The sequence below is a fragment of the Schistocerca cancellata genome, chromosome 8, assembly GCF_023864275.1.
Source record: "Schistocerca cancellata isolate TAMUIC-IGC-003103 chromosome 8, iqSchCanc2.1, whole genome shotgun sequence".
Lineage (NCBI taxonomy): Eukaryota > Metazoa > Arthropoda > Insecta > Orthoptera > Acrididae > Schistocerca > Schistocerca cancellata.
The window spans coordinates 419,187,286-419,207,830 of record NC_064633.1 but is presented as its reverse complement, the minus strand read 5'-3'; the positions used below and the strand labels follow the sequence as shown (position 1 = coordinate 419,207,830).

The 20,545-nt window shown below is 39.1% G+C and overlaps 1 protein-coding gene across 1 annotated transcript in view; it reads right to left on the bottom strand.

Annotated features, from left to right (window-relative positions):
- Positions 1–20,545, bottom strand: part of LOC126094447 (putative helicase MOV-10) — a 354,346-nt gene that overhangs the window by 132,397 nt on the left and 201,404 nt on the right. The window contains exon 10 of the mRNA XM_049908819.1: positions 9,867–10,031. Within this exon, the coding sequence (XP_049764776.1) occupies positions 9,867–10,031 (165 nt within the window). The remainder of the gene's footprint in view (positions 1–9,866; positions 10,032–20,545) is intronic.

The following is a 20,545-nucleotide window of genomic DNA, read 5'->3' as shown; positions in this document are numbered from 1 at the left end:
GAACTGTTTCAGCGTCACGATCGGCCTCATCTTAATACAGCCGTCAAGCGTAATAACATGAGACTTGGGGGTGCGCTGATGACAGAAAGCATGCGTCACATTTCAGTGGTGTCGGTGGAGTCTATCAGCAGGACGGGTTTCACTAGACACGGCCTGCACCTCAACAGGTATGGGAAGGGGAGGTTGGCAAAGTTTATAGGTGACAGCATAGGTGGGGTTGGTGGGATCACTCATGGGAAAATTCCTGCAGTAGTGTGTGTTAGAGCTGCACCTTTTTTAGATTGAAGTCAGCTGATAGGTATTCCTGCTTAAGGGAAGTCTCTCTAACAAGGGAATCACTTTTGACAAAGCTTAGGTATCCGAGTAATGAGGGAATTAGTATATTTCATCAAAATATACGAGGTATTAGAGATAAAGTTAGTGAACTGCTTATAGATGTTGACTCTGAAATTATTGGTATATCTGAACACTTCTTAAATAAGGAGATAATTCAGAGGTTTCCTTTACCAGGGTACAGGTTGGCTGGTTGCTTTTTGAGGAGCTCTTTGCGGTGTGGGGGAGTAGCCATGTATGTGAAAAACGGCATCACATTTGAGTCAATTGATGTTTCAAAGTACTGTACTGAAAAGGTGTTTGAATGTTGTGCAGGTGTGGTTAAATTTAAAGGAGCTAAACTTGTAACTGTTGTTATTTATAGATCCCCAGACTCCGATTTCACAGCATTTTTGCTAAAGCTAGAGGAGGTTCTTGGTTCACTTTATAGGAAATACAAAAAGTTAGTTATATGTGGTGACTTCAATATTAATTGTATAAGTGATTGTGCAAGGAAGAGGATGCTGTAGACCTCTTTAATTCATATAATCTTATGCAAACCGTATTCTTTCCAACGAGAGTGCAAGGGAACAGTAGAACAACCATAGACAACATTTTTGTTCATTCCTCATTACTACAAGGGCATTCTGTTAGCAAAAAGGTGAATGGCCTTTCAGATCATGATGCGCAAATTTTAACTTTAAAAGATTTTTATGCTGCAACACGTGTTAAATATAGTCATCAGCTGTTCAGGAAAGCTGATCCGGTTGCTGTAGAGACCTTTGTAAACCTTATAAAGGAACAAGAGTGGCAAGATGTTTATAGCGCTGATACAGTAGACGATAAATATAATGCTTTTCTCAAGACTTTTCTCATGCTCTTTGAAAGTTGCTTTCCGTTACAACGTTTAAAACAGGGTACTAGCACAAACAGGCAGCCTGGGTGGCTGACTAGAGGGATAAGAATATCTTGTAGAACAAAGTGGCAATTATATCAAAACGTTAGAAATAGTCAAAATCTAAATGCAGCAGCCCATTACAAACAGTATTGTAAGGTGCTTAAAAATGTTATTAGGAAGGCAAAAAGTATGTGGTAATCAGATAGAATAGCTAAGTCTCAGGATAAAATTAAAACCATATGGTCAGTCGTAAAGGAAGTTGCTGGTCTGCAGAGACAGGTCGAGGATATAGAATCAGTGCGTAGTGGGAATGTCCGTGTTACTGATAAGTCGCATATATGTACAGTATTAAATAATCACTTTCTGAATATAGCAGGTGAACTAAATAGAAACCTAGTCCCAACAGGGAATCATATAGCGCTCTTAGAAAAAAGTGTTCCGAGACTGTTACCTGAAATGCTCCTCCATGATACTGACAAGAGGGAGATTGAGTTAATAATTAAATCGCTAAAGACAAGAACTCTCATGGATATGATGGGGTATCTAGCAGAATACTGAAGTATTGTTCTATGTATGTTAGCCCAGTACTTAGCCATATCTGTAACTTTTCCTTTAGGAGTGGTCGGTTTCCTGACCGATTAAAATACTCGGTAGTGAAGCCACTTTATAAAAAGGGAGACATTGATAATGTTGACAATTTTAGACCTATTTCTATGCCATCGGTGTTTGCTAAAGTTATCGAGAAGGTTGTATATACAAGGTTACTGGAGCATTTAAATTCACATAATTTGCTGTCAAATGTTCAGTTTGGTTTTAGAAATGGTTTAACAACTGAAAATGCTATATTCTCTTTTCTCTGTGAGGTTTTGGATGGATTAAATAAAAGGTTGCGAACGCTAGGTGTTTTCTTTGATTTAACGAAGGCTTTTGACTGTGTTGACCACAAAATATTACTGCAGAAGTTGGACCATTATGGAGTAAGGGGAGTAGCTTACAATTGGTTCGCCTCTTACTTTAAGAACAGAAAGCAGAGGGTAATTCTCCGCAATATTGAGAGTGGTAGTGATGTTCAGTCCCAATGGGGCACTGTTAAGTGGAGCGTTCCCCAAGGGTCGGTGCTGGGGCCACTGCTGTTTCTTATTTATATAAATGATATGCCTTCTAGTATTGCAGGTGATTCAAAAATATTTCTGTTTGCTGATGATACCAGCTTGATAGTGAAGGATCTTGTGTGTAATATTGAAACAGTAACAAATAATGTAGTTCATGAAATAAGTTCGTGGCTTGTGGAAAATAATTTGATGCTATATCACAGTAAGACTCAGTTTTTACAGTTTCTAACTCACAATTCAACAAGAACCGATATTTTGATCAGACAGAATGGGCATATTATAAGCGAGATGAACAGTTCAAATTCCTAGGCGTTCGGATAGATAATTTCTGTTTGCTGATGATACCAGCTTGATAGTGAAGGATCTTGTGTGTAATATTGAAACAGTAACAAATAATGTAGTTCATGAAATAAGTTCGTGGCTTGTGGAAAATAATTTGATGCTATATCACAGTAAGACTCAGTTTTTACAGTTTCTAACTCACAATTCAACAAGAACCGATATTTTGATCAGACAGAATGGGCATATTATAAGCGAGATGAACAGTTCAAATTCCTAGGCGTTCGGATAGATAGTAAGCTGTCGTGGAAAGCCCATGTCCAGGATCTTGTTCAGAAGCTAAATGCTGCTTTATTTACCATTAGAACAGTATCTGAAATAAGTGACACTTCAACACGAAAAGTAGTCTACTTCGCATATTTTCATACGCTTATGTCGTATGGTATTATTTTTTGGGGTAATTCTTCTGATTCAAAAAGGGTATTTTTGGCTCAAAAACGGGCTGTTCGAGCTATATGTGGTGTAAGTTCGAGAACCTCTTGTCGACCCCTATTCAAAAATCTGGGAATTCTGACATTGCCCTCACAGTATATATTTTCTTTAATGTCATTTGTTGTTAGCAATATTAGCCTATTCCCAAGAGTTAGCAGCTTTCACTCAGTTAATACTAGGCAGAAATCAAATCTGCATGTAGAATGCACTTCCTTGACTCTTGTGCAGAAAGGAGTGCAGTATTCTGCTGTATCCATTTTCAATAAGCTACCACAAGAACTCAAAAATCTTAGCAGTAGCCCAAACTCTTTTAAGTCTAAACTGAAGAGTTTCCTCATGGCTCATTGCTTCTATTCTGTCGAGGAGCTCCTGGAAGAGCTAAAAAATTAAGCAAATTCCAATGTTACATTGTTGATTGTCTTCATTTAAACTTACGACTTGTCACCTGAATATGGTTTTTTTATATTTCATTTTATCTGTTTCTAATATCGTGTTATAATTTCATGTATTGACTCGTTCCATGACCATGGAGACTTCTCCTTAATTTGGTCCCACAGAACAATAAAAAAATAAAAAAATAAACATACTGTGAAGCAGGAAATGAACATACTGTGAAGCAGAATGACCAACTCCTTAAACAGATATCTACAAGAAGGTATATAAATAACGAAAGAGAAAGATAACAGTGTAGAGGATCGGTAGGTATTGCTGTTACATATTTCTGAAAAAATAATTCAAGTTTCTGAAAAAACTAATACACAGTTGCAGTGTTATTTCCCTGCAATTAAGCACTTTTGTTAAATGTTTCTACAGATAATTACTGAATATGTATTAAATATATACTCAAACTACTCTGCTGAAAGCAATTCATCAAATGATTCCTTTCATTTGCCTTTCCTGATGAATTCATATTCATATGGTGTCACAATATCATTTGTTCGAATATGCTCAAATCATGAAGTCTCAGCAGGAACTGCTGTGAATTGCACATTATCACCCTTACATGGTACCATATATGGCACATTATATTGAGTGGCTATCATTATTTTATAACTCTGTAGTCTCCTTTAATATATTACACAAACGGTCAATAGCCCTCTCAGCTGGTCAATATTATTGTGCAAAACTCGGTACTGAGTGTCTGCCTCAGTAGCTGAGTGCTCAACATGGCTAACTGCCACGCAGAGGACCTGGGCTTAATTCCTGATACTGCCAGGCATTTTTCCTTGGTGGGTGGTTTGGTGTGGGATTCACTCAGCCTTGCAAGGTCAACTGAGGAGCTACTAGACAGATTAGTAGCAGTTCCGAGATGAATAAACCTGATGACGACTGGAAGAGAAGGTTGCTGAGCAATGATACTCCATACGACATCTGATGATGCTACTGGCAGAGAACGACATGGTGGTCAGTTCGGCCCAATTGGCCTGTCTAGGACCAGAATGCAGAGCTCTACTTTTTTGCACTAAGTATTCTGCAATAAATATTGAGCAAGTGAGGCTCCTTAACGAAACATACATCCTGTAACAATGTGTCTGAGCTCAGGTAATTTTATGGATTCAAAATTTGGCTATCCATTGAAGTTTTCCTTCTCCAATACTCACTAACTTTACAGATCGCTACTGTATACCATACTAAGAACCTAAGACTGCTCTTTTGGTAGAATACTGCTCAATAATGCATGAAGGTCCAGATTCGTGTCCTAATCACATCACATCACAAGTACAGTAGTAATTAATTCACAATGATTAACCAAACTGTAGGTGTTTGCTGGATAAAAACATATTGGTGGATGTCTGTCTTTTCCAAATGCAATTATTTATACTGTGCATTATTCCAAAACAAATTAGAGAACACGTTGCATCATCTTTCCTGCACTACAGCAAAGACTCAAAACATGATGAATATTTTTCGACGTGTTCTCTTGTGTCCGAAAACACACTAGGTAGGAAACTACATTAAGTATGTACTAAAAAAATGTCAAAGCTCATTGACTTTATAAAATTATATGAAAATAACTGTTTAGAAGTATTTATAGTTTTCCATCTTCATGGTCAGTAAAAATGGAAAGAACTGTCTCATTATGCAAGTGTATACGTCTATGTCTACATATTCACTTGATATATGTTTTACTTTATCTTTGAAAAAAAAAATGCTATGGAAATCCAAGCAATTTTTTTAAAAAAACCAGAACAGTCTAAAAATGTTGCTTGTAGTTGCAATACCATAAAAAACTGTGGAGTCCCTCATAAATAAAGTACATCTTGATGAAAAAAAGTAAAATTTTTTATATACAAAAAATTTATGAAAAGTGCAGTATTCTTTTATACAGACCAATTAAAAACCAACCACTTTGGTGGCTTCTGTTTTGAATGTCTTGAAGGTCGAAGAAGTTACGATAAAATGATTATAACAACACTAACACGCAGTCCCCGGACAAAGAAAATTTTCGACCCGACCAGTCTGCAGACATGTGCTCTCCAAATAATGGACCATTTTTTATATTTAACATATCATATTAATCCATTTTATCAAGTAATAAATACAGCCAACTGTTGTAGAACCACCCAACATTGCCATGGAGACCGAGTAGGTGGGTCAACATTACTGTCAACGATTGTGGCACTACTACTCAGATGGCACTGATCCTCGGGCACAACCTCTGATGGGATCATGCCAGACTCCAACATACTAGCTGTCACAGTGTCGGTCTGTCTCCCCTCTCTGTGTGTCACAAGCGAGCAGTAGTGTGTGCCCCCTGAATGTCATTATAATGGTTACAGTATTCCATGGCAGCACACACAGATCACTAAGAATTGTGGATTTTTGTATCATACAGTATGGGAGTTACAAGCTACAGACTGAAACATGTGAACTGAACAAAATGTAAACACAGCTACGAAAAGAAAATTTTGAGCCTCTGCTTGGAGGACAGTTTAGGATGACTAATTATGCAATTTGATTGAAAATTAACAGGAGATAAAAAATATACTTACAGCAGTCAATTATGTAACAACAGACTATACTCCTCAAGTGCCATACATGGATAGTTATGAAGCCACACTCCATTTTATCCTGTGGTGTACATGTGCACTGCAGTGGACGGCTGTTAATGGTCCCTTAATTGGCATTTTCAATCAGTCCTGAGGCTGCATATGCACAGAGGCTGTAGCACCAGTAGGGAGTGTCCCCTGAAGTGGACTGCATGCATTTGCAGTCTCAGGACTGATTGAAAATGCCAAAGAAGAGACATTAACAGCTGTCCACTGTGGTGCACATGTGCACCAAGGGCTACTTATCTATCATGTCTATTATTCAATTCATGGACATTATTATTAATTTGCAGCCAGTACACTACTGACATGCTTAAAAACTCATCAGCATACGATAGTTCTAGTATTTATCTACAAGGAAATAACTTTGCTTTTATAAATACATATATTTCAATAGTAATTAATCATGGTGGAAATTTTACGGCATTAATCAGTGTAATTACATACAAAAAGTGCAAGTTACCACCTTTATGAGTGCACAAAATGAAAGAGAAGCAAAAGACTCATAAGAATGACATATACAAATTTATGTGTCAAAAAGAGTATTCACTTGTAGAATTGTAATACTACAGGTAGACCAAGTGGCTTACCAGTCATTATCTTCAAGAGGCAAAATTCCAGTACTACTGATTAACACATTCAAAAGGCCAAAACTATTCCTAAACTCCATTCACCGAAACAAGAGACGTACTGTAAACACGGCAAGGCGCGTGACCACAGTGCTGCCGTCGAGGGGTGTACAAGGAAGGGGCGACAGAAATTAAAAAAATGAAAGTCGTGTTTTCTATAATTTGGCACCTGAACATGATAAAGTGATCCGAGAACTACCTTCCGACACCTTTTTTTACATTACATTAAAATTTATTGTCACTGACAAAGAGAAATATTTAAGCTTTCAGGAAAAGTTGTTTTTTCGCGTTACTCTATATTTATCACATAATTGCCTTCAGTGCTATATGTTGATGACGTCTGCAAATTTTCTGCCCAATAGAGTCAGTAATAGTGAAGTAATAAATTAAAATCTCACGTCTGATGCAGAACTTTTACCAAATCATCATCCGAAATATAGTAAACGACAAACTTTTCCCCTTTGAATTTTTTGTGGGGGTGTAAGCGAGAAAAGTTACATAAAGGTTTGAATTTAATTTTGTAGTTTGTTCGAATGCGATGGGTGGAACCGTTTGTCCTTTATGAGCGATGCATTGTGCGGTTCACAGGCGCGGCGCTCAGTCAGTGTGGCCGTTAGTGGATGTTGTACAGCGGCGATTTCAGGACATCTTAAGTTCATCTGTAAAGACACTTGAAAGACTAGTTGGTGATTATTAGAGTACGTATATGTGTTTTTAGCCACGCTGAGCATTCACTGTTTATGTGCGTATCCAGTAGCATCGCATGGTTTCTTATTTTATATATTCACTTATTTCATTAGCATCACATATGGCTGTCCTCATTATGTCATCCACGGATTCAGCGAACGAGGTCGATGTGTCAGTTCTGAGTCCACCAAACAAGTGAGCAAAGAAGAAATCATTAAGTTCTTCTGAGAAGCACATGGTGCTTAATGTGTATAAAACGGAACCGTTACATCCAGAGCAGTCGATGAGTTACATTGTTTCGAAAACAGTTGCAGCTACAGGTGTTCGACATTCTTCAATGTATCGTGTGATGAGTGAGTACAAGGCCACACACTTTTTGAAGTCTCCCAAGAAAGGAAAACTACGACAGAAACTTTCTGAAAGTGTTGATGACTTCGATAGAAATGCGATACGAAGGAAAGCACACGATTTTTTTTCCGTAACGAATTGCCAACAATTGACAAAGTGCTTACAGTCGTGAACGTAGATGCAGATCTGGCCAATTTTCGGAGAACTATATTTTATAAGTTATTGAGAGAAATGAATTTCAAATATGTCCGGCGTGGGCGCGATAGCATGCTTATAGACAGGGATGACATGATTTTATGGAGGCGGCGTTATCTTCGAACCATTAAACGGTTGAGAGATGAAGGCAGACCCATTCACTATTTGGACGAGACGTGGGTGAACGCAGGACATACCCGAAGTTACGTCTGGGTAGATGACACTATAAATTCCTCAAAACAAGCGTTTCTGTCTGGATTATCCACCGGAAGCAAGAGCCCATTAGGTAAAGGGAAACATCTGATTATCGCACACATTGGCAGCAAAGCAGGGTTCGTTGAAGGATGTGTGTGGACTTTCGAATCTATGAAAAGTGGAGATTATCATGAGGAGATGTGCGCTGAAACCTTCGAGAAGTGGTTTCAAGGTGTTCTTCCTCGGCTTCAGGAAAATGCGGTTATTGTTCTTGATAACGCGCCGTACCATTCTCGGACAAAAGAAAAAGTTCCCAATGCGAATTCCAATAACCACAAAATATCAGAGTGGCTAAAATCTAAAAACATCGATTTCGAAGACAGTATGTTGAAGAAAGAACTTTTAGATATAGTTAAAAATCATAGAACAGCGCACAACGAATACACAATAGATGAAATGGCGAAGAATGCAGGGAAAACTGTTCTCAGAATTCCTCCGTACCACTGTGAATTAAACGCCATCGAGTTAGTGTGGACAGAATCAAAGGCTATGTTGCAGCGAAAAACAAAACATGCAAAATGCCAGAAGTTAAAGTACTGCTAGAAGAAGCAGTAAGAACAGTGACTGCACAGGATTGGAGCAAGTGCGTCCTCCATGTCATAGAAAAAGTGGAAACTCAAATGTGGAAATTAGACTGCATTATAGAGGAGAGAGAGGAGCGGTTTGTTATAAACCTCAATGAAAACAGTTCAAGTTCAACAGAGTGAAACTTGTTTCGTCCTTTACCATTATTATTACTGATATTGTTATTAAAATTAACAATTAATTGTTTTTGAATGGAGCATTTTTTTAGCAACATGAATTAAAATAAATCTGCTTCAACAGAATGAACTCAGTTTAACATTATTGTTAAATTTATTTCGTACATTGTTGCCCAGGTTTCTCACGGGCCGCTGTGACAGCTTGGCAGCCAGCCGAACACCGCCAGCTGCAAAGCGTGCGCCAAGGATTTTCCACACCCCTATGTATCACGTGAACACCAAATGCTTTCTCTGGAAACGAGTGTAGTCACTCACATGACACTGTTTATGTTTCGTCCCAGCTCTCGGTGAATAGACTGTAGAGGGATATGTTTGGGAAGGTTGGAAAGGAGGAACAAGTCACTAATACCCCAGGTTGCGGGGTACACAACTGTTATGAAGGTTAGAAGGGACAAAGACAAGTGGTGAGATGTCAGAGAGAGAAGGAGGTCAAAATCATACCATACATCATATGTACTGAGTGCTTGTACTCTGACTTTCACTGACTGTCATGAAGTTGTCACTATGCCAGTCACACGTTTCCTATCAACAGCAAATATATTTTCTGCTGTCATGTTACATGAACTATTTTACAAAACATCAAATAATTAGCAGGACAACAAAAAGAGTTTACTATCATTATTCACATACTCCACATACAATGCACCTTATTTCTTTCTTCAACCACTATGTTATCCATCCCATGATGCTTACAAATAATACCTCCTGACATTCTAGTGAATTAATGAAACATGCAGTAATGATGCATTGAAATTTGTTATACCTTAATGATATCGTAGGCTGTAGATAATGCTGTCTCACTTAACAGTGACTATTGATTATTAACAAAAGATTCAGCAGAGACTTACTGAATGTTTGCAGATGATGAATGACTGTATTTATTTGGAAACATTAATGAACTCATATTACTGCTTTCTAACAGTGTCAAAGCACGGTGCTGTAATTGCAGAGGGTACCTATTGACGGTAAATGAGATGCTAAACTTCATATTTGGCATAAATTTCTTCAGAAACCTGAAAATAAAAAACAAAATTCTGTGTACAGATAGGAGGCAATGGAAAATGTGAGAGCTACATAATGTTCAAGAACTGTATAATTTATGAATACAAAAAGTAAATACTGTAAGACTTCATGAAAGTAGAACATATATAATTGAAAAATCTGGCCAAACCAGTCATGACAGATTCAATATACTTTTATACACAAATTTTTTTGTACATAGTGGAACATGCCTAATGTGAAAATCGAAAGCAAATTTTAAGACTTAATTAATAATTCACTATATAACATGGAACAAAGCTTTAGACCACTGTATTACAGTATACCTCAATTATTGATGTCTAAACAAAATACTACTTTTAACATGAAGACTGTACATCCCTGACAATGCTGTTGTATGAAAAAGGTGAGTATTGTTCCATTAAACAATGGTTTTAGCCTACAAGGTCAAGCATTCCAAAGAAATACACTACCTGCATTGCTTTCTGCTAGTTTCAATTGTCTTGTGGCACTTTAAGTGAGAACATGATGTTGAACAGGAAGTACGTGTCGCTAACACTTAATGAAAAGGTTAAAGAAATTGAGGCAAGTAGGAAAGACAAACTCTCCATGTGTGAAATGATGTAGAATTTCAAATGTTGTAAAACACAAACTTATGATGCTTGGAGAAACAAGGATAAGATACGGAATGAATGGATGAGAGGGAATGGGCAACTGGAAAGGTAAGTGAACAAGATGGAGACTGAAATGAAGAAATTAATGAGATATTGTGTAAATGGTTCATAAGTAAGTGGGCAACAAATTTAACTTTGTCTTGACCCTTGTTGCAGAGCAAGTCTCTCAAAGTTCCTAAAGAGCTTGGGATACGGAATTTAAGAGATCTACAAGATAACTGAACAGATTTAACTAGACATAACATCATGTAGAAGAAATATGTGGGGAAGAGAAGTCTGTGCAGGAAAGTGCAGCAATATAATTGAAAACATTACTGTACAATTGAATTGCAAATTATGACCCTATAGGCATGTTTACTGCCAATAACATCGCATTGTTTTATCACGCACTGCCTTCAAAACCTGTACTAGCAATTTGAGGTGAAAAGTGCATTGACAGAAAATGACCAGGAAAAGATTTCCTATAATGCTGTGTGGAAAAACGTTAGTTGAAGTCGAGAAGCCACTGGTGACTGGAAAGGTGGCAATACCCCCTTGATTCAAAAACAAAGCTGTGAGTAAGCTTCCAGTCATGTGGTGTAGAAATAAAAAGACGTGGATTGTGAGTGGTCTTATGGATGAGTGGGTGGATTCTCTCAATTCCACAATGAAAAAAGGAAATCCTCAAGATCTCCTTTTCACAGACAATGTAACCTGCCAGCCAAAAATAAGTTATCAAACATGAACTTGTCTTGGTTCCCACCAGGTTCAACCAACCTCAAAATGACTATGGATCTGGTAATTTACATATTCAAGTCCCATTATAGGCAATAATTGACACAGCCTCTTATTCTTAGAGTTAAAGACATGAAAAGTGCATTTGCTCTTGCATATTCAGTTTCTGATCTGGATGCAGTAAATTGGATTGGGTTGGGTTGTCCGTACAAGAAATAAAGCTCGAAACTGTCCTTAAGTGCTCCAACAAAGTGTGGTTTGGAGGTCGAGAACAAGATGCCTCTGTGGCCCTCGAAGCTCAAGAAAATGAAGCAGCAATTGCTGAATTGATTAAAATGCAAAACTTTTCATATAGTGCAGATGACTACATTTGAAGTGATGAATTGCTGTCAGCTCATTCCACTTTTACTTCAGCAACAGATTTAACAGAAATCTGCAACACAGAAGATGGCCAAGGAGAAACAAAGGAAGAAGAAGAGTAGCAAAATGTTTCCCACACTTTTTGAAGTATTGTATTGTGCAAAAAATTGTGTGTAAAAAGCAATTTTGATCAGATCCAAATAGGTTTCCCTCCATGACATGTGGTGAATAAAAGAGGAATGCAAAGCAAATAAACACAGGAATAATATGTATGCACAACAAATTTAAAGTCAGTAAAAATACAGACATACCATATTATCTATCAATTAGTATAATAGTATGGTGTCCTATTATACAATTTCCAGTAAGTGAACACCTACTGTACAGGAGTAAATGTATGAAAATCTGTGCATAATTAGAAATGCATACTATTTATGGAAAATTCTTTAGATTCCTGGGGGGCACATAGACATATAAAAACTTGAATACAGTCTACAATATTAATGCTGCACAATAACTTTTATTTAATAGTTCATTATGGAATGGCTTTTGGTCAATCAGATAGGACAATAACAACTAGGCTGACTGGGTACTGGAAGCAGTTGGAGACAGAAAAAGGAAGAGTCTACATTTGCTGAACATGTTCTAAATGAATGGCATTCATATGATATTAAATGTAAAGTTTTTAATGTTGTTGTTGTGGTGTTCAGTCCTGAGACTGGTTTGATGCAGCTCTCCATGCTACTCTATCCTGTGCAAGCTTCTTCATCTCCCAGTACCTACTGCAACCTACATCCCTCTGAATCTGCTTAGTGTATTCATCTCTTGGTCTCCCCCTACGATTTTTACCCTCCACGCTGCCCTCCAATATTAAATTGGTGATCCCTTGATGCCTCAGAACATGTCCTACCAACCGATCCCTTCTTCTGGTCAAGCTGTGCCACAAACTTCTCTTCTCCCCAATCCTATTCAATACTTCCTCATTAGTTATGTGATCTACCCATCTAATCTTCAGCATTCTTCTGTAGCACCACATTTCGAAAGCTTCTATTCTCTTCTTATCCAAACTATTTACCGTCCATGTTTCACTTCCATACATGGCTACACTCAATACAAATACTTTCAGAAACGACTTCCTGACACTTAAATCTATACTCGATGTTAACAAATTTCTCTTCTTCAGAAACGCTTTCCTTGCCATTGCCAGTCTACATTTTATATCCTCTCTAATTCAACCATCATCAGTTATTTTGCTCCCCAAATAGCAAAACTCCTTTACTACTTTAAGTGTCTCATTTCCTAATCTAATTCCCTCAGCATCACCCGACTTAATTCGACTACATTCCATTATCCTCGTTTTGCTTTTGTTGATGTTCATCTTATATCCTCCTTTCAAGACACTGTCCATTCCGTTCAACTGCTCTTCCAGGTCCTTTGCTGTCTCTGACAGAATTACAATGTCATCGGCAAACCTCAAGGTTTTATTTCTTCTCCATGGATTTTAATACCTACTCCGAATTTTTCTTTTGTTTCCTTTACTGCTTGCTCAATATACAGATTGAATAACATCGGGGAGAGGCTACAACCCTGTCTTACTCCCTTCCCAACCTCTGCTTCCCTTTCATGTCCCTCGACTCTTATAACTGCCATCTGGTTTCTGTACAAATTGTAAATAGCCTTTCGCTCCCTGTATTTTACCCCTGCCACCTTTAGAATTTGAAAGAGAGTATTCCAGTCAACATTGTCAAAAGCTTTCTCTAAGTCTACAAATGCTAGAAACGTAGGTTTGCCTTTCCTTAATCTTTCTTCTAAGAGAAGTCGTAAGGTCAGTATTGCCTCACGTGTTCCAACATTTCTACGGAATCCAAACTGATCTTCCCCGAGGTCGGCTTCTACTAGTTTTTCCATTCGTCTGTAAAGAATTTGTGTTAGTATTTTGCAGCTGTGGCTTATTAAACTGATTGTTCGGTAATTTTCACATCTGTCAACACCTGCTTTCTTTGGGATTGGAATTATTATATTCTTTTTGAAGTCTGAGGGTATTTCGCCTGTTTCATACATCCGCCTGTTTCATACATCTTGCTCACCAGATGGTAGAGTTTTGTCAGGACTGGCTGTCCCAAGGCCGTCAGTAGTTCCAATGGAATGCTGTCTACTCCGGGGGCCTTGTTTCAACTCAGGTCTTTCAGTGCTCTGTCAAACTCTTCACGCAGTATCGTATCTCCCATTTCATCTTCATCTACATCCTCTTCCATTTCCATAATATTGTCCTCAAGTACATCGCCCTTGTATAGACCCTCTATATACTCCTTCCACCTTTCTGCTTTCCCGTCTTTGCTTAGAACTGGGTTTCCATCTGAGCTCTTGATGTTCATACAAGTGGTTCTCTTATCTCCAAAGGTCTCTTTAATTTTCCTGTAGGCAGTATCTATCTTACCCCTAGTGAGATAAGCCTCTACATCCTTACATTTGTCCTCTAGCCATCCCTGCTTAGCCATTTTGCACTTCCTGTCGATCTCATTTTTGAGACGTTTGTATTCCTTTTTGCCTGCTTCATTAACTGCATTTTTATACTTTCTATTTTCATCAATTAAATTCAATATTTCTTCTGTTACCCAAGGATTTCTAAGAGCCCTGGTCTTTTTACCTACTTGATCCTCTGCTGCCTTCACTACTTCATCCCTCAAAGCTACCCATTCTTCTTCTACTGTATTTCTTTCCCCCATTCCTGTCAATTGTTCCCTTATGCTCTCCCTAAAACTCTGTACAACCTCTGGTTCTTTCAGTTTATCCAGGTCCCATCTCCTTAAATTCCCACCTTTTTGCAGTTTCTTCAGTTTTAATCTACAGGTCATAACCAATAGATTGTGGTCAGAGTCCACATCTGCCCCTGGAAATGTCTTACAATTTAAAACCTGGTTCCTAAATCTCTGTCTTACCATTATATAATCTATCTGATACCTTTTAGTATCTACAGGGCTCTTCCATGTATACAACCTTCTATCATGATTCTTAAACCAAGTGTTAGCTATAATTAAGTTGTGCTCTGTGCAAAATTCTAACAGGCGGCTTCCTCTTTCACTTCTAAGCCCCAATCCATATTCACCTACTACGTTTCCTTCTCTCCCTTTTCCTACACTCGAATTCCAGTCACCCATGACTATTAAATTTTCTTCTCCCTTCACTATCTGAATAATTTCTTTTATTTCATCATACATTTCTTCAATTTCTTCGTCATCTGCAGAGCTAGTTGACATATAAACTTGTACTACTGTGGTAGGCGTGGGCTTCGTGTCTATCTTGGCCACAATAATGCGTTCACTATGCTGTTTGTAGTAGCTTACCAGCATTCCTATTTTCCTATTCATTATTAAACCTACTCCTGCATTACCCCCATTTGACTTTGTGTTTATATCCCTGTCGTCACCTGACCAGAAGTCTTGTTCCTCCTGCCACCGAACTTCACTAATTCCCACTATAACTTTAACCTATCCATTTCCCTTTTTAAATTTTCTAACCTACCTGCCCGATTAAGGGATCTGACATTCCACGCTCCGATCCGTAGGATGCCAGTTTTCTTTCTTCTGATAATGACATCCTCTTGAGTAGTCCCCGCCCGGAGATCCGAATGGGGGACTATTTTACCTCCGGAATATTTTACCCAAGAGGACGCCATCATCATTTAATCATACAGTAAAGCTGCATGCCCTCGGGAAAAATTACAGCCGTAGTTTCCCCTTGCTTTCAGCCGTTCGCAGTACCAGCACAGCAATGCCGTTTTTGGTTATTGTTACAAGGCCAGATCAGTCAATCATCCAGACTGTTGCCCTTGAACTACTGAAAAGGCTGCTGCCCCTCTTCAGGAACCACACGTTTGTCTGGCCTCTCAACAGATACCCCTCCGTTGTGGTTGTACCTACGGTACGGCCATCTGTATCACTGAGGCACGCAAGCCTCCCCACCAACAGCAAGGTCCATGGTTCATGGGGGGAAGAAGTTTTTAATAGAGGAAGTAAAGACAGAAAACTAACATTACTTGAAATTCTGGCCATTAATAAACACCAATGAGAGAATCCTGATCTGTTTGTTAATGACTACATACAGTTCCATTACTCACCTTTACTAAAGCAGCAACAGCCAATGAGCTCATTGTAACGATCCCATCTATTCTACATAGAATACTTTCTCCTCCTCCCATCCCCCCTCCTCCCCGTTCATCGTATTCATCAGTTTTTCCACATAACATAGTAGTCTGTGCTATTATTCAGTCATACAACATATTTGGCTTATGTATTCATATATGTTTACTCTTTGAATATAGTGTAATATAAGATTTATTCGTTCAGAGCCTCTTTGGGTACTACATTATGCTTGATTTTTGTATCGATATAGTCATAAAATGTCATATATCTTTGAAAAACAGTCTTTGTACATCTATGAACTCTCACTCAAGTTGTGTGGGCTATCTGTTCAGTATTAAGCTATCTGATGATGGCCTAAAAAGCCAAAGCTGGTTCACAATGAACTATTAAATAAATATTATTGTGGCACATCGATCCTATGCTTTCAAGTTTGTAACAAATTTGTACTTTAGAGCATGGTACTTGACAAATTTTATATAGCCCTGTGTGTTTCATGTAACATGGGAACTTCTCCAATTTGGAAAAATTCCATGAGATCCCTTTTTGAGCAAGTTTTTCCTATAACAGTAATGATGAATTATTCTACAAATAGTGGTGTTATCAATTGTTAAATCTTAAAAAGTATGATCATTAAAGGTAATATACATAAGTGACAACAAGCCAGCAGAAAGCAAGGGAAACAACAGCCATTATATTTCATGAGGACATGCAGTACTTAGATAAAATATTCCAGGGATAAAATAGTCCACCTTTCCAATCACCAAACTGGAACTACTCAGGAGCATGTTTCCACCAGGAAAAATAAAACTGGTAACATGGAGCCTGAGCATGGAATATCAGCTTCCTTAATCTTGTAGGTATGTTAGACAATACAGTAAGAGAAAAGGCAAGGTTGAAATTAGATGTAGTAAGAATTAGTGAAGTGAGGGTGCAGGAAGAACAGGACTCTGAGTCAGATGAATAGACAGTGATGGCATGACAATAAATAGGGATAACCGCAGGAGCAGGTCTAATAGTGAATAAGGAAATAGGAGTGTTGGTGAGCTATTATGAACAGCATAGCAGCTGGCCACTGTGGCCGAGCGGTTCTAGGCGCTTCAGTCCTGAACCGCACTGCTGCTATGTCGCAGGTTTGAATCCTGCCTAAGGCATGGATGTGTGTGATGTCCTTAGGTTAGTTGGGTTTAAGTAGTTCTAAATCTAGGGGACTGATGACCTAAGATGTTAAGTCCCATAGTGCTCAGAGCCATTTGAACCATTTGCAACAGCATAGCAAAGATAATTAGAGGGTCATTCAATAATGAAAATGACAAATAACTGCGCAGTAGAAATGGTTTATTGAATTAATAACATTTTGTCTAATTTTCCATGTACTCAACACACTCTTCTACAAGCTTAACTCATCTTTTAACAAGTCATCTTATCCCCTAATTGAAAAATTCTTTTCCTTGATCTCGGGGCCAGTTTCTTCATTCTTGCTGGACTTGATGCCATAAAAAGCTTCTTTTATCACATCAAACTCATAAAAATCTGAAGGGGTTGTACAGAAGGTGAGGTAGATGCTCCAAACCCACTTTACCAATACTTCACAGCATCATTTGTGCCATATAAGGTAGGGCATTGTCTTGAAGAATAAGCATTCCTCTCCTATGCAAATCCAGACATTGCCTTTTCAGCATGGGCTTGACTTCATTTACCATCATGACTGAGTAGTAAATGCACACCACTGCAAAAGTTGGTCAAAATGATCTTAAAAATTGCATTTTGAATTTATTATGAACAATTGTGTAAGATGTATGAGATGTGCAGGGTGTATGAGATGGGCAAAGTACCCTCATCATTCAAGAAGAATTTTATAATTCCAGTTCCAAAGAAAGAAGGTGCTGACAGGTGTGAATATTACCCTATCTGAAACTTCCTGGCAGATTAAAACTGTGTCCCGGACCGAGACTCGAACTTAGGATCTTTGCCTTTCGCGGGCAAGTGCTCTGCCAACTGAGCTACCCAAGCACGACTCACGGCTCGTGCTCACAGCTTTACTTCTGCCAGTACCTCGTCTCCTTTACAGAAGCTCTCCTACAAACCTTGCAGAACTAGCACTCCTGAAAGAAAGGATATTGTGGACACATGGCTTAGCCACAGCCTGGGGGATGTTTCCAGAATGAGATATTCACTCTGCAGCGGAGTGTGCGCTGATATGAAACTTCCTGGCAGATTAAAACTGTGTGATGGACCGAGACTCGAACTCGGGACCTTTGCCAACTGAGCTACCCAAGTACGACTCCACCCCGTACTCACAGATTTACTTCTGCCAGTACCTCGTCTCCTACCTTCCAAACTTTACAGAAGCTCTCCTGTGAACCTTGCAGAACTAGCACTGCTGAAGGAAAGGATAGTGCGGAGACATGGATTGGCCACAGCCTGGGCGATGTTTCCAGAATGAGATTTTCACCCTGCAGCGGAGTGTGTGCTGATATGAAACTTCCTGGCAGATTAAAACTGTGTGATGGACTGAGACTCAAACTCGGGACCTTTGTCTTTCATGGGCAAGTGCTCTGCCAACTGAGCTACCCAAGCACGACTCACGCCCCGTCCCCAGAGCTTTACTTCTGCCACTACCTCGTCTCCTTTACAGAAGCTCTCCTGCAAACCTTGCAGAACTAGCACTCCTGAAGGAAAGGATATTGTGGAGACATGGCTTAGCCACAGCCTGGGGGATGTTTCCATAATGAGATTTTCACTCTGCAGCGTGAAAAATGTGTGCCGGACCAAGACTCGAACTCGGGACCTTTGCCTTTCGCGGGCAAGTGCTCTGCCAACTGAATTACCCAAGCACGACTCACAGTTTTAATCTGCCAGGAAGTTTCATATCAGCGCACACTCTGCAGCGGAGTGAAAATCTCATTCTGGAAACATCCCCCAGGCTGTGGCTAAGCCATGTCTCCACAATATCCTTTCTTTCAGGAGTGCTAGTTCTGCAAGGTTTGTAGGAGAGCTTCTGTAAAGGAGACGAGGTACTGGCAGAAGTAAAGCTGTGAGGACAGGCCGTGACTCGTGCTTGGGTAGCTCAGTTGGCAGAGCACTTGCCCGCGAAAGGCAAAGGTCCCGAGTTCGAGTCCCAGTGCGGCACACAGTTTTAATCTGCCAGGAAGTTTCATATCAGCGCACACTCCACTGCAGAGTGAAAAATCTCATTCTGGAAACATCCCCCAGGCTGTGGGTAAGCCATGTCTTCACAATATCCTTTCTTTCAGGAGTGCTAGTTCTGCAAGGTTTGCAGGAGAGCTTCTGTAAAGTTTGGAAGGTAGGAGACGAGGTACTGGCAGAAGTAAAGCTGTGAGGACAGGGCATGAGTCATGCTTCGGTAGCTCAGTTGGCAGAGCACTTGCCCGCGAAAGGCTAAGGTCCCGAGTTCAAGTCTCGGTCCGGCACACAGTTTTAATCTGCTAGGAAGTTTCATATCAGGGCACACTCCGCTGCAGAGTGAAAATCTCATTCTGGATTACCCTACCTGTTTAAAAAGTCATTGTTGCAAACTATCTTTTTCTTCACAGAAGAGTGGGAAATGGTAGATTCAAACCTCAGGGAAGATCAGTTTGGATTCCAGGGAAATGCAGGAAAACGCGGTGCAATAATGACCATACTACTTCTCTAAGAAGATAGGTTAAGGAAAGGCAAACCTGTGTTTATGGCTTTTTGTAAACTTGGTGAAAGCTTTTGACAGTGCTGACCAAAATACCGTATTTGAAATTCTGAAAGTAGCAGGGAGAACACAGGGAGTGAAAGGCTATTTAAAACTTGTAGAGAAACCAGATGGCATTTATTATAGTTGAGGAGAATGAAAGGGAAACAGTGGTTGAGAAGGGAGTGAAACAGGATGTAGCCTATCCATAATGTTACTCAACCTGTATGTGGAGCACACAGCAACAAATACCAATGAAAAATATGGAGTACGAATTAAAGTCCAGAGACAAGAAACAAAATCTTTGTGATTTGCTAATGACATTGTAATTCTGTGAGAGACAGCAAAGGACTTGGAAGAGATGTTCACCTTATATCCTTCTTTAACAAACGCAAACATTAACAAAAGCAAACATTAACAAAAGCAAAAAAGAGGATAATGGAATGTAGTCAAATTAAATCAGGTGAAGCTGAGGGAAATAGATTAGGAAATGAAAACTTAAAGTAGTAGATGAGTTTTGTTATTTGAGCAGCAAAATAACTGATGACAGATGAAGTAGTGGAAATAAAAAAGGTAGACTGGCAGTGGCAAGAAAAGCATTTCTGAAGAAGAAAAATTTGTTAACATCACATTTAGATTTATATGTCAGGAAGTCTTTTGCAAGTATTTGTATGGAAGTGAGACATGTGTGATAAACAGTTTGTACAAGAAGAGAATAGAAGCTTTTAAAATGTGGTTCTGTGGAGGTACTGAACAGAATTAGGGAGGAAAGAATTTTGTGGCATAGCTTGACAAGAAGATGGGACAGGTTGATAGGACACACTCTGAGACACCAAGGGATCACCAACTTAGTGCTGGAGGGAAATGTGGGGGGTAAAAATCATAGAGGTAGACCAAGAGATGAACACAGTACACAGATTCAAAAGGATGTAAGTTGTAGTAGTTATTCAGAGATG